At 36.8% G+C, this 15,872-nt stretch overlaps 1 protein-coding gene across 3 annotated transcripts in view; it reads left to right on the forward strand.

Annotated features, from left to right (window-relative positions):
- MINDY4 (MINDY lysine 48 deubiquitinase 4) overlaps window positions 1-15,872 on the forward strand; it is a 102,051-nt gene that overhangs the window by 39,060 nt on the left and 47,119 nt on the right. For all 3 annotated transcript variants that reach the window (XM_076332019.1, XM_076332021.1, XM_076332020.1), the window contains exons 10-13: window positions 4,023-4,124; window positions 5,119-5,182; window positions 6,552-6,617; window positions 6,879-6,946. In XM_076332019.1, the coding sequence (XP_076188134.1) occupies window positions 4,023-4,124; window positions 5,119-5,182; window positions 6,552-6,617; window positions 6,879-6,946 (300 nt within the window). The remainder of the gene's footprint in view (window positions 1-4,022; window positions 4,125-5,118; window positions 5,183-6,551; window positions 6,618-6,878; window positions 6,947-15,872) is intronic.

The raw sequence follows: 15,872 nt of genomic DNA on the forward strand, positions 1-15,872 counted from the left end.
AAAATGCTGGAAAATAGTGTCTGAAAAAATTGCTTTATTATGAGGCTTCCTGTGTTCGCCTTTTCTTTTCAATAAGAAATTAAGTCCATTACAAAAGAAAAATTTCACAAAGCTTTCCTGTGCTTTATAGGTACAGTTTGTTGAGTAGGGGTAACAGTATTTTACTGGTTTATGCTGCCACCACCTTGTGTTATTTGTGGGTGATAATTTACATTTACATTTACTGACCCCAATTTAGTCAGAAGAAAAGCTTTCATGCTGAGATTTTTCTTGAACTTCATTACCTTACAATGTAAAAATGTTCATCATGTGTAAAAATTTGGCCTTAAATATACACTTTTCTGCTTGGAACTGTTTAGGAAAGTGACAGGATCTCTGTTGATTTTCCTTATTTTTGTCTGACTGGCGCTTAATGTAAATGCATTGTTTGGCCTGTTTTCATCAATAACGGAAAGAAACAGGCAACTGTAGAACATCATTATTTATCTTCAGCACCCAAGGATGGGAGGTGACAGTTAATCAAAGGATTACCAGGCCCTAGGGGGTCCACACAGGTGCCCAAGTCCAGGAGTACTAGTGGGTAGGCAATCCTGATACGAGACACCTAGTAAAGCCATTAGAAATGTTGAAAACCAGGCTTAGAGTCTAAATACAATACTGAAAGTTTTATCGTTACTACTACTATTGCTGTTGCTAGTTATTATTGGCACCGATTGCTTGCAGACCCCGAGGCAGGGGCCAAATAAACAAGATGCTATAAATTAATCACTTGAAAATTGCCTGTTCCTTGAAGTCACTTAAAGGCAATTACCATGGACTGATAAAGAGATAGGGTCAGTGGTATAATACATGTGCAGACTGTAATGTCAAGTTAACTCCACAACGTTATGCAGATTAGTTTTGTTCTTCTTCTGTTCAGTACATCACATCTGTCTGTAATTCATATCAAGAGCCTGCTGTTCAGAGCACACTTTTTAAAAGTGCAAAAAATAGCTAGCAAAACTTTATTATTCTAATTCAGATTATAATGAGAGTAGGCTTTTCAAGGCAGAATGAGGCTCTTGTCCACATAAAAGAAAAAACTCAGAAAGTTCCATGCAAGAAAATCAGTACATATTTAGATTTTACGATCAGGAATCTCCACAGAACTCACCGAAGAATTATTTCTGGTTGTGAAAACGAAGAATTTGTTTCAGCTTGGAGGACGGCCTTTGATCATCTGCTTCTTGGTCCCTTTGAGTCTCGGGTCATCCCTAGTAAAAATAGAGATGTTAACCTTCTCCTTTTTCAACATGGTTCAGTGATCGTAAATGTCATAAAATTATGTGACACCCAAATAAGTGGATTGAGGCTGGATTGTTTAAACTATAAGTGTCCCAACTCATGCCAGCTACAACTGTTTTTCCCCTCCCATTATCCACATGGTTTTAAAAGATTTTGTTCTTACATATTTTGTGTATGAAAAATGCTGCTGAAGTATGCAGAAAGTCTCCAAGGAATTTCAGGTTAGCAGGTGAGCTCTTTGTCTTTATGCACAGAAATGCTAATAGCCTCCAGGCTCCTAAAAATGAATAGCAAGATGCACTGTTTTATTCATGAGATTAACATATTTTTCTTATGATGTGTTTGCCATGGGCAGAAACTCTTAGTCAGGCAGAAAGAAAGGGAAGTCTTAGAGCTTGAAATGAGAGGATTAATATTCCTTTCTAATTCTAACCTTAATTTTCAAATTATTAGCCACTTCACAGTAAGTGTTTGACTTCAGGCTTCTTCGATGTTCCAGAAATAAATATCATGTCTTCTTACTCTGCTACCTCTCTCAGACACGTGAATTAGTTGCTATGCTTCACATAAATTTCTGAGTGTCTGTATTGGAACACAGGCAGAGATAAGAGAAAGTTATGATTATATTTTTTTTACTTGAAAACTCTCACCAATTATTTCCCATATCTCATATCCTTCAGAGAGGGAAACATTCTCTAAATGAACATTATATTCAAGGCAGGCATCAAACTTGAAAGTCTGTTTAAGTTTTTGATGTTTGGTGTTTCTTGTTTAGTCTTTTGAATTATTAGATCTTTTACTCAAATGCTGGGAACAGGTTTTGACATCATCTCCCATGCTGGTAACACTCTAAGACTGATAATATCTGAATTTCAAAGACTGCCATTCTTGAAACCACTAGAGAAAATTCCAATTCCGTGCTTCCCAGGGGCATGGATCTGAGCCTTCTTCAGGCTCACGGATGTTAGGTTTTATTCTTAATCTGCTGGTTTTCCATTATGTGACTTTTGGCCTCCTGGTCCTTTATTTCTCCATTCACATCTTGGCAGTTAGAATAACAGGAGGTATTAGAAAACTTCACAAAACACAGTCTGTAGGTTGTTGACAGCGTTGCTTACATGTTTAGGATCAATAGACTACTGTAAACATTCCGTAGCTTTGCACAGCATTGTGTAAGTTCCAAGCCAAGCATCTAAATGAAAATATTTCAGAAACAGTGGGGCTCCACAGACCAATACTGGGTCAGTTACCATAATGTTTTAGGTCACCGCTTTGGGGCATACCCTATTAAAAAAATGCAAGCATAGTGTTTATTGCAGAGGGTACTTTAGATAAAGTTTAGTAGTAGGTAAGAACGTTATGGTGTAGATTTGTTGACAAGAGTTAAGAAATAAAAAATTAAGAAAGAAATTAAGTATGAAGGCCTTTATAAACTAAAAATCATATTTAATATATAAAACAATCCTGATACAGAATATTAAAACAATTTTATTATAGATTTAAACATGAATTAGCTTCTCTTGTCCATTATTTGCCAATACAGTATTGTTCCCTAAAGTATATTTACCTGTTTTTTTTGTCCAACCAATTATAAATATGTATTCTGAAAGAGCATCCACTATTTCTTTTAGAAGATTAGTTTTCAGGGTATGATTATAGATCTGTGTATAATCAGTTCCTGTTGTTGATCATACCTTATTTAGTGTTCTCTTGATTTTGGTCCATTGCTCTTAATGATAGTAATAGTTTTGTTTTAATCATTCCTTATAAATCAGACACCATCTTTAGTATTAATCTCCTAGAAGTAGAGATTGTGCATTTCGTCTCTTAGATTCACCTGTATTACAAGGGTATTGTCATAGAACATACAGACATAGGCTAGCAAGCTTACAATTGCTTGGTTTAAGTACCCGTAACAGCAGTCAAACCATCTTTATGAGCAACATAAGCTCATCCAGATCGCCCAAATGCAACACACTGCTGTTAACACTTGACCTAGATGAATTAACTTCCCTCAAATTTCTGTTTTGCTTCTCACTTTAACAGAGACCTACGCACTGTGCCCAGTTTGTTTTCCTAGCAATCTAAAGAGGAGGTTGTTGTAGATACAGCTCTATTCACTGGATCTGATTATCTTCAGTAAGATCCAAGGTGCCTTCTTAAATGCCTAAAATGCCATTTCAGGTGGTTCACCTCAAAGAATGGTTCCAGAAAGCCCATATTCCAGTGGCGACTTCAGTCGCATCTCTCTCTTTAGAGCTCTTTAGGTGCTGAACAGCAGCACCACATCCTCCTGTCACCTGTTCGCTCCAGCACTGAGAAGTCTTCATGCTGCGTGCACAGTGACTGCTCTCATGGCATTTCATTCAGATGCTTAATCCTCAGAGAAGGGTCGGATTCAACTGTACCTTTATACCTGGTAATATCTTCTCAGTAACAATACAAGCTCCCTGTTCAACTCACAGGATTTTTTTGAGTTGGCCATCCAAGTTGTCTCTTTCTTGATTATAGAAGGAACTGAGATACCTAAATGATAATTTTCTGAGGCAACTTGCTGGAGCCTCATTATTAGACAATACAACACCTAAATAGTCTCTAAAAAAATGCTTTTGTTCTTTTAGCTACAAACCTGCTATGAATCTGTGTATATTGTAATTGGGGCAGTTTGCCCTCTACTGAGTAAGCTTCCCAATACACATTTTGATACTTGTCTGTTTCTTGCATTTCCTGGCCTGCAGTTGTCTTCAGCCTTCAGAAGTTCACAGGACCAAATGCCTCACCGTGGCTATTGCAGACATACTGTGGCGTGCAGGAGGCAATGAAAAAGCAATTGTGGCACTGTAAGTAAGAGAAGCAGTTTTAGTTATTGTACAACGCTCCTATACTTGTGTGTGTTATCTATGTATATAGTTTACAAAATGAAAGTTTTGTAAGATGTGTTTATGCAGTCTAAAATGGCTTAGGGAGAAATGCAAAATGTCATTTCTGCTGTCCCAGTAGCTGGGACAGAATAGTCAAATCTTTTGAAATTGCTGTGAAAGATCCTGTGGATTTCACTGAGGCTAGGATTCCTCCAAAATCTTTAGCAAGAGTTATTTTTCCAGATGCAGCATTTTAGTCCAACAATTTTGTATTGCAGGGTATTCTATTATGGCTGGGATTAATCTCCTTTTGCTGTAGCTGCCTACTAGTTACTTAGTTTATGCTATGCAATTAGGCTTCTTGTACACCAGACATCTAACTTTTAGATCGCTAGCTTTGGCTGTGCTGGATCCTACACGATATTTTTAAGTGAGCCAGGTTTTGTGAGAATAGGTCATTTCTTTTATTAGATCAACTAAGATGGCTAAAAAATAACAGAGAAGCTTTTGGGCACAGAAGTCCTTCTTCAAACCTGAAATAGAAGCAGCAAATTCAAAGACATTTCAAATTATATTTTGCATATTTTACATCTGTAAAATGCTTCCTCTGTGATAATATTGTACATATGTTCTGCTTGTTTTAATGTCATTGCTCTAATATTCTTTTCCAATAAAAACTGTTGTTAACATCTTAAACCTATATTTATCCTCTTTCTGTATAGAGAAACTTTTAATTCATATTAAATAGACTGAGAGAGCACAACACAGCTAAAGTATATGGTTAATTGAGAAAAGTTTGTTTAATATGTAATATGAACTTATTATGCAAGAGGTCTTTTTTAAAAAAATGGTTAAAAATAATAATACAAAATCTTTGGCTCATCATTCAGTTCCTATAACATGTTCATTTCCCTTTAATGCCATTTTGTTCCTTTTAACATGAGCTTTGCTTTTGTCTGAATATCCTCTTCAGGCCATCAGGAAGACAGCAGTTCACTCCCATAGGAAAATATAAAGCAGATGGAATCTTAGAAACTGTAAGGCTCTGTGTAACTCACAGTAACATTCTCCATATATCCTCTTTCTAGCTTTTCTTATTTTAGTGCAATGAATCTTATTTCCATTGCTCTCTTAGTGTTTTAAAATCTTTTATGTCAAATTAGTTAGTTGTGATCCAAAAACCAATAGGAAATAATAAAATCCTGTAGTCTGGCTCTGAGTCATCCCAGTGTCTGTGGGCAATTGGGCTCTCTGAAGTCCTTTTTGTTCTGCCTATGTTTCAAGCTTATAAACTGTGCCTGCTTTTATTGATATGCAGTAAAAGTGAACGTGGATCCTTTCAAGTTGACCAGCATGGCCGTGAGCATCAAAAGGCAGTATTTTCTTCTTGTCTTACACAGAATTCTTTGCCTTTTTTTTCCTCCAGAAGCTCCACATGGCAAAATACTTTCCAGTTATGCCTTTATTTCCATCTGAAGCTCTCAAACGGCTTTGCAAACAGTGATGCCAGGTTTTAGTTGTTTGAGGAAATATTACTGGCCTCCTAAATGGAGGAATGGATGTGTCAACAACTTTTCAGAACCAGACAGTTTTGGAACAACTGGAAGTGAAAACCTGTATAAATAGGGTGAATGCAGCAGAAAACCTTGGCTATAATATGCTCTTCCAGGAGACAAGATAGATTATTTAATTAATACGTTAACATAATTCTGAGCTGCTGGCTGTTTCAGAGTGCAACTAACACCATTATGTTGCCTCTAAGTACTGCTTATCAAAGGTCATGTGGACATAGCCACAGTGAAAATGTGATGGAAAGGAACGTAATCCAGACTGCTTGATCTTTCCTCACACAGTATCCACAAGACCACCATATCTGTCAAAATACGAAGATGGAAAAATAGACAAAGAATGTTGAAGTAAGGGCCCGGATCTGTGAACTCTCCTGCACTTCATGTTAAATAGGAGTATTCATGGGAGTATTCTCTGAGTATGACAAGAAGTGCTCTGATACATGCCTGCTATAGATGGCTCACTACATAGGTACAAACTCCTGAGCTACTTGCCCATTCTTTGTCTTCTAAAGCTGCAGTATTCCTATGTTGGTTCTAGGAATTGTTTTTCATTGCATAAACAATGCTTAAAATTGAATCAAACTGTCTGTTCAATGAACTTAAAAACAACAAGAAGCAGTATTTAAAAATTGAGAATATGCAAAGTGCTGAGATACAATATTATACCAAGTAACAACAGTAAGAGGTAGATTTCATTAGATCTTTATGCCATTTTGTTAGTTCAAATCTTTCCAGTCAGATTTAAAGTTTTGGCTACTTTAGTTCAGCTTTCAGGTTATAAAAATGAGTTGTTATTGTTTCAGTTACTTTTTTTCCTTCTTACATTTCTTCCCAGCTAATGCTACATAGTGCCGCAAGATATGAAGATCTGATCGTATTTCTTCAGCAGAATATTCACCAGGTACTGTGTATAGAGAAGATACTAAACCTGTTACAGTTCAGCTGCCAGTCTTTCTGTGTTTATCAGTCTCATGTGATGTCTTCTGAACATTGTTTCAAACACTATATGGACGTGTCTTGCATTTTAACAAACAGAACAACAAATCAGTTTTAGCATAAATGAGAACAATTATCTCTGCTTTCAGTTCGATTTGCATTTCTGTAGGATTGGGCAAAAAATGTACACAACAAACAAAATGAAACCAGTCCTTTTCTTTTTCAGTTTGAAATTGGTCCCTGTGGGTGCATCCTTCTGACTGTGTCTGTCATCTTATCAAGATCTATCAATCTGTGAGTGTCTTTGTATCCCTGTTTCATAAACTGCAAAGCAAACAAGCTGTGCAAAGTGAGGAAACAACCATGATGTACTTAACTCTCCGGCCTTTTTAATCTATCTTGACGTTTACTCTGATAAATATAGAGAAGTTATGCAGATTTACTCACCTAATCTCGGGGTTTTTTTTGTTGTATACACACACGCTTGTGTATATATATATATGTTGTTAAAGTGGCAGTGATCAGTCCACCATATCTGATATAAATGTCTCCATCTAAACATTAGGCAACATGTCTAAGGTAGTTGCCTATGCTCCCTGTCTTGACAGTTGAAAGCAAGACTCGTTTAGAGGTTTATTTATTTCGCATACTTTAGGTATCTGTCTTAGGTAGGGATGAATAACTTGCTTGTGATGCCCTAGTCTCTCCGTCAATGATAATGATAAAGAAAGGCTAGTATAAAACGGCTTAGGCAGCTAATTTTTAGGTGGTTATAAGTAAGGTATGACAAATCTGGTCTCGATTTACTGGTGTAATAAATACGCTGAGTTCTAACTAAGGGGTAGTCATTATAGCCTCTTTTAAAAACTCATTGAGGCTTGCCCAAGCACAGTTGCAGTTAATTGTGATTTTATACAGATTAAACATATTTCTGTGGTACTGTGAATATCAGAGTGGGTCAGAATATAAAAGCTTTCTTCATTTTGTCAAATTCCACTTTTGTAAAAATCTCCTAGAGTTGTCTGCAAGTGAAAAAAACCTGTTCCCTGACAACTTGCAATAACAACTGACAGAGAGAGAGCAGCTACGCTTGAAAGTAGCACGGGTTTGATTTGTGTAAGCTTTTATTTCTTACATCTCTGCATTGTCTTGAAAATAAATAGCAACTTAGTCCAAATTTGTGATATGCATTCAGTTGCTCACCTACTGAGATTCCTACAAGCATTTACAGATTGTTTTTCTGGTTATGTTGTCATTTCTTCCTTTCTTTTGCTTACAGTAACACTACAGGCCATTGGCTTAACTCCACTTTTGCACTCTAATACAAATGACGTGATAAATTTATAGCATATGTCATTTATCCTCATTTTTCTGAGCTAGTTACAGCAGAGAGGTCCAGATTAGTAAAGGTATTTGAGCAAGTAACGATATATTTGGCATTTGGTAGGATCACCAAAAGCAGCAATGTTCCTAATTGCTATTGATTGCATTGCTTTACTTGCTATAAAATGGTAAACATTCTTTAATAATATAAGCAAGGAGCTTATTTTTCCATCACCTCTCAATTCTTAACAGATGGATTATGACAAGGCCAATCAATCATCTGTGTTTGTATTTGGGGGAGCTAAGCGACTGAAGTGAACATGAAAATTCCTTATGGTGCCTATTTGCATTTTTAGGTATCTAAATACAGTTCTGGTCCGCAATGTCATAATTGTTTATAAAATGTAGCTCTATTTCGAGGAAGATTCATGACTTTCTCACAGAACTTCATTTTAAAGTACCATTACTCTTCTAGCTTGGTACTGTGTAATACATTGCATTGGTACCTATCTTTTGTTTATAAGAAACAGGAATTTTTCTCTGTCACTAGATAGAGTGGAATGTGTTTTCAGACCTTTGCATAATTTTTTTTAGAAGTGCAAACTAAATTTTGTTTATATAATTTTCAGTAATAGATTTGATTTGCTATGTCATAGTACTTCTCCCAGGATATTACAAATATCAAGACAAATAACTCACTGCTCATATCATCAAGAAATATGTACCATTTAGTGAGTGTTACAAGCATTGTAAGTAATTATTTACATAACTGGCATAGTTCTGGATGAATAGTTGAAGACAAATAAGAGTTGTTTTAGGTAATGGAATTTTCATCCAGTAATAGATCTCCCTGGGATTTTTTTTTTTTGTCCCAGTTTTTTAACAGAAAATCAGTGTTGTTTTTTTTTTTTTTTAAAAAAAAAGAAAATTCCATGGAAGTTTCAATTGTCTTGAGTTTTGTGTGCATATTCTATTGAATAAGCTAGATAGATTATTTAATTTTAGTTGAGAAGTTGAAGTATTTTAGTTTCTCAAATCATGTTGAAATGCTTCTGTTTGGGTCAGTTCTTCACCATGTGCCCACAATGGTGACCCTCTGGGGTCCCTTAGTAAATATCTCGTCTGTAAATAATTGGCATTTCTTGTAAGCAAGTTCAAGACTAAGGATGGAATAGTCTTGAACCGTGGTTATCATAAAACAACATTGTGTAAGATGCGGAGATATGTCCAATGAAACCAAACCAAAGCATTTACGTTTGGTTCAACAAGAGAAGACTGCCATTTTGATTAATGAATATTGAAATATTTCTTTCAATCAAAAATATTCTTCCCAATGTTTTCTGTTCCATTAATAATTCCAGTGTTTACTGAAGCTTTCACTTCAGGATATAATTGGAAGAAAATAATAATACCTTATTTTATATGGTGGGGAAACATTAATTACAAGTTAAAAGGCAGAGCACTGAATGTGGACAAAATGGTGAGGCTGATTAATTGAAGGATAAGTACCACTGTACCAAGACCTGTGCAGTTCAACCCATCCAGAACTGATCTAGAAGGAGTGCAGGATAATGAGACCACAAAGCTTACAGACTTCCTCAGAGCAGTCACATCTGTGGACAGATGCTTCCCATGTTTGTACAGATGGAAGATGGCATGCAGTTGTGACCACGTAACTCGGGAATGATAGCTGCAGTAGTTGGTGCAGTTCAGAATGATCAAGACCTGTTAGCACCTTCTTAAATCTGTGACTAAGTTCTAGCAGTTCAGAAGGATTTCATAGTGCCAACAATGGAGTAATCTCATCTAAGTTTAGCCTTCTAAAAATTACGCCAAGTCTCAGTCCTCCCAGCTCCCTCTGTAATCAGTGAAAAGAGAGAAGCTTATCTGAGAGTCATCCCATCTGAAAATAAGTGTCAAGAAAGGTGAGGAGAATTGCTGTGGGCAGTGCCCTCTTTGATTTTGGAGGGAGAACTACTAGCCAAGACTCCTATTTCTTAGGTATTTGCTATTTTGAGGGTAATGATCTATCTTACTTATCTTTATTTACTTTCTATGGAAATATTTTCATCCAGGCTTCTTTTATGCTCAAAAAAGAGAAAAAGATCATGATTCATTTGGCTTATTTTGAATGTCTACCTTAGAATGAGATTAATCATCTCCTGAAATGCTTACTTATCTCCTCTATATAAAAAGAAAATCAAAATGACCTACTCATATAGAGGCTTTACACTGTAAACATCAGGTGGTGAAATGAATGCTGTCTTGTAGTGACTGGTCAATAAAATGGGAGATTAAATTTGGTGTTAATAATGCAAAGCATTATACATGATGAAGAAACTATCTTGACTATACTTACCTAGCGATGGGCTTTAAATAGGCTATTAGAAAAAAGGAGAGAAATTCTGGCACCACTACTAGTAATTTAATTATCTGAAGATATCAGTTCAATTTTCTATGATAGACAAAAAAGAAATAATGTGTTGGGAGTAATGGTGATAAGAACTGAGAACAGAATAAAAACATGGTAATGTGTTTGTATAAATATATGATCTTATGTCTTTATCTTGTATGTAGTCTTGTCTCCCCAGGTCAGTAAAGACATATTAGAACTAGAACACACTGAAAGACAAAAACAAAGTTTCCCTTTAGTGTGGACTAGCTTCTGCATGAGAACGGATGAAATCTTTCCTCTTCGGCATTGAAGAGGTATAACTTGGATATGATAAAATTTAGACATCCATGATAAGGTTGAATAAGGAGTGATTATACATTATTTCTCAGAGTCCAAAAACTTGGTGGCTGTCATGGAAATGCTCAGGCTTCGATTTTAAAACAAGCCACGGTACTTTTTCTCCACAGCATAGGTAACTTTCAGTACTGGGAGATGAGGCCAGAAGTATGAAGAGGTTCAAATAAATTTAGGCAAATTACTGCAACGTATATGCTTCAGTACTTTTAAATGCACCTGTCTACATGTAATCTCCATGTGCCCCGTCTTTGTGTTCTGCCTTGATGTTTGCTACTGCTGCTTCTGACTGGATGCTGGGACAGGCTGACTTTTGGTCTGGCTCCATAATTTTTACATTGTTACTGATTTTTCCTGTAAACAGAAATTCCAGATTTCAGCTAGGTCTGTTGGGCAGTTGTTCTAAATCACTGACAATCTAAGTATTTTTATTTAATGGGAACGCATGCCAGGAAATGCAGGGGTTTGCACTGCTTTGTAGGTTTTGGTAATGAGTTTATCATACTCCATGCACTAATGATCATCACTGGTAGAACTGATAACAAATGGCCAAAGAGGAGTGAGAATTCCTGAGGAAGTTGCTGAGAACGTGTTGTTGCTTTTGGTACAGGAAGGAATGCTAGTTACTAACAATTGTAACTTCTTTTTTTTTTACAACCAGTGAAAAATTAAAAAATAGTGGGCGTATTTTACTAGCTCAGGGGACTAATCTTCCTGAATGTGCAAAATGTGTACTAAAATTTCATGTTGTTAAGAGCCACAAGATATTTTCCACGTACCTGGGAGAGACTGAACTTAAAGGTGGGCTGCAAACCCCCATGTGGGCCTCACCGTTGCATCCGAGAATGGCACATTGCATGTAGGAAAGTTATGAATACTCAGGAGTGGCTTACACTGACCCGGTAACGGCAGCTTCAGTAAACCCCCCAGTCTTGCTGAAGATACAACATATACTGGAACTGCAACACAAGCTTTCTCTACTAGATGCTTTCTCATCACCTCTAACACTTGGCACCTTCCTCACTGTGCTTACTCCTGCAAAACCATTGCTATATTGGGATGTGGCTGATTCTGATCCATTCATTGAAAAGCTTTCTTTAAATTTCGGCTTCTTACTGATCAGTCACACTGTGTTTCCATTGCCATATTTTTCTTAATCTGTGCAATAACTGTGTTGCATAATACCATCATTGCTAGAACCTATTAGAGCAAAGAACATACTGAATAAGAAAATTCCTTAGGTCAAATTCCTTTGTGGAAAAGCAGTGTACTGCCACTTTCAAGCTACTTGGAGAAAATAAATAGCGCCTCATCTGAAACACAGACTCATTGTGTTACTCGCAAATTTGCTGACCGATAGAATCAAAACACCAGTGTTTGCAATCTTTCTTGTCGACTTAGGGATACTTTATCACTTACTGATAGCAGATCACAAATGTAATTCTGCAGTCAGCATTGGTCATTTGGGTATCTTTTCAGTTTTTTCTCTGAAGTGTTTGTGTGAGAAAAAAGAAAACAATGGCTTTATCTGTGGGGGGAAAAAAGAAAAAGGAGAGTGATTTTGCAAGTCAAGAGGAGGCTGTGTACTTCATTAAGGATGGCCACTTATAAACCTAGGAAAATACGCGTCAACACCTTTTTCCTTATTGCGATCCCACAACTCTAATAGCTTTCCTTCTGTGGTCTTTAGTGCTCCAGAAATGTGTACAGCCCTGTTTCAAAATTATTTGTGCTGTTTCCATTTCTGAGTTTGGGAGTTTTGGTTGGGGGCTTTTTTTGGTTGTTTTTTTTTTGTTTGTTTGTTTGTTTTTTGTTTTTTTTCAAAAGCCAGTGCCTTTTTATTAAATGGAATAAATCACATTTTGATTCCTTATCAGTCTAGGACTTCTCACACCAAATAAGTCTGCCCTTAGTTATTAGTAACTTACCTAGTTCTCTGAAGTCTTCTATCAATTAACAATTTTTTACTAAGGGGAATCAAATGATTAACACTATGTTGTTCTGTGCCCGTGAGCATTCTTCATTCCTGTGGTACCATTTTACTGAACTAGGGGAGTTAAATTTCCTTCGTCTTTCATTCTAATCCATCCTTGAAATAAACACACAGAAGCATCAAATCATGTTAGTAGCTGCCCAGTATACCTATTCCATCTCAAAAAATATCCTTCCTGTAATAAATGAAGCTGAGGTGCACTTGGCATGTTATAGGGGAGAGAAGTTTTGACTTGTTTGAACTTCATGTGAGAGGAAAGCCTGATCAGACAGGCTAAAGGACCAGTGGCTACAATCCCTCTTTGGCTATGCAGAGCATCTAGCTTCAGCATTTACAGAACTAGTATACCTTCCTGAACGAATGACTTGCTCATCTGAGGAATCTGATTTTTAAAATGGAGGATGTTGGACAAACTGCGTTGTTATCATTATTATGCCCTGTACTATGCTCTGTTTGTCAACTTGGTTTTACTTCTGTAGTTATTTGTCTGGTTGCAAGCCATATTCCACGAATTTTCCTGCTTTGGTCCATTGGTAAACTATTTTTATCAATTTTTTAAAAAATATGACAGTTCTGTCTTTACTCATCTCCATAGGACAGCATTTCACTGTGAGACATACTGTTATATATGTACATTATATATTTATAGTACAGTAATACTTATGGGCTGTAATAAAGATCAGAAGCTCTCCTTGCCAAAGAGTCAGAAAGAGTAAAGCCACATCCAGAGTCACCTCAGCATGCCACCTACTGCTCCCCAGTAGCTCTGACCATATATGCACTAACTTATAGGGCAAACAGATGCGTTCATCCTTGTTTCACACAGCAGAAAGTTATCTCAGATTTGCTGCAGGGTAAGAGCATGTATATATGCAATTACTACGAGTCACACTCTACCTGGCCTCAAGATCAGTTGTTTGCCCATATCCACACAATTCCTACTCTACAGAGTTTTCATGGAACAGGAGGGACATGTGACAACTGGGAAGCAGAAGCCTGTGGGAATTGATTTATCAAAGAGCTTCCAGATACATATAATTTGTTAGGCATGTGCTATAAGCATGTGAGCACATTGTTTTACTGTGGCCAGGGCGAGGTGCCACAAATCAGAGACGAAACTGTAAATTGACTACTGAATTTTGGCATCTCTAGCCATGATGTTACCTGCCTTTCAGACATGATTTGCTGGTCCATTTTCATCTGGATTATTTCATATTGCTGCAAGGACAGAATAAGCACTTTTAATTAACCATGCATTTCATTACAATAAATAATCTTAAATAATCTTAAATAACCTTATTAAAATTATAAAATATTAGTGCAATTAAACCATATTGAAAGCCAAGCTCTGGGAAGACTATCTTTACTTAATAAGACAACTTTTTATTGAGAGGTGTGTAACAGAAGATAATAATCATTGTAGTAATCTGTATCAAGCCATTTTTTCTGTATCCTTTTCTGTATCGTTTACTGTGAAATAACCCTGATTCTGACATGTTACTTGACTTTCAAACTCTTTCAGTCACATAGGACATTAAAAAAGAAAGTGATGCTCGGTTGCTGCATGAATTGCGGGTGGAACAATGGGCCCTCCACCCTCAATCCACTTTCCTTAACTGACACCTTTTCCTGTCTCAGAGCCAATCCCTAATTTAGAGTTCCCCTAAAATGCACCTACTCTCCTCATGCTATTTGGCTGGTGAAGAAAGGCTTTCTGTGAAGTGACTTGTCCAATGGTAAAAGCAATTACAACTTCACAGAAAAGATCCAGTCACATGGGGCATAGTCAGTTCTTGACGGAAGTATATTTTTCTATGAGCCGGTTTTCTGGGAAAACTTTTTCAGAGATAGTTCCCCCCCACTTGAGAATGCCTGGGAGACCAACAGCAAGGGAAATTACGTGTGTGAGCAGTTTTCACTCGGTGTTTACGGTTATGTAATATAAATACCTGTCATCATGTATTTTACAGCTTAGTTTTTTGGTGTTTGAAAAAGATAGGGAAGCAGCTATTTTTAAGGGGAAACAGCTGTCAATTATGTTACTGTGCTAAAAAACAAGCAGCTTGACCTAACTGAAAAATACATATTTGAGAGTCTCAGACCTCTCCAAGACCCATTTGTGATTTTACAACATGGAGGAAGCGTGAGATTAGATTTATCAAGAACAGTGGGAGGAGAGCAAATAGGAGAGTTTGTGTGGGATCCAGTCCTTGGTAGGGAACAACTGACTCCTTGTTTGTTTGGGTAAGTGAACTTCTGTACCTCCTGCTTGATAGGTTGGGTGCAATTCATAATCTTCAGGATCTTCCTTGTGGTTGAGGCTCGGTTGTGTGAATTAGATAGAGGCCCTTATAGCTGGAATGTTCACTGGGCAAGAATTGCTTGCTACATTAATAAATACATTAATAAATGTAAAACCTTAATAAAGCACAGATTGCAGCTTCAGCTGCTAAGAGGCAATAAAGAAGGGAGTTTGCTTGAAAGAAGTTAATGTTTTTCCTTCAAAGAAAGGCAAGAAGGCAGGATTAATAAGTGAGACAGCCTTAGCAATATTTGGAGGAGGATGTGAGACCACGATTTGAAGCTATGAGATTTATATTCTTTCAAAAGTGGATATGCAGTGGAATGTATTGATGTATGAAATGTCACCTTGTAACACTTGAGAAAGAGAGGACACAGGGACAAAAGAATAAAGCTAGAGATGATGGTAGAATGGGATTTTGAAAACAAGATACCGGAAGGGAGAGTAGGGTCTGACACAACACAAATATGTAGGCATCTCTTAAATAAGATCCGAAGATAAGGAAGCTACATAGCCTGCTAGATAAGGAATGTGACCCAGGTGGAAACATGACCACAAAGGCAAGGAAGAGGAAGAGCTGAATTAGGTTTGAAGAAGTTTGCTGCACTGAAGAACAAGGAACAAAGATTAGTGGTAAAGGAAACAGAAAAAAATGAAACCAAACTCAGCAAAAAAGGGAAGAATCAAGAAGGCAAAGAGGTTGTTACACTGATTCTGTTTGACATCTTGCTAGTTAAGGGACTGGTATACTAGGAAATAATGCAAAAAAAAAAAAGGAAAAAGAACTGCAATTTGCACAAATAATGGAGAGAGATGTGTGACCCTTGTTTCCCTGTTAAGAAAATTCAGGAAG

The sequence above is a fragment of the Aptenodytes patagonicus genome, chromosome 2 (assembly GCF_965638725.1).
Source record: "Aptenodytes patagonicus chromosome 2, bAptPat1.pri.cur, whole genome shotgun sequence".
NCBI classification, from domain to species: Eukaryota; Metazoa; Chordata; class Aves; order Sphenisciformes; family Spheniscidae; genus Aptenodytes; species Aptenodytes patagonicus.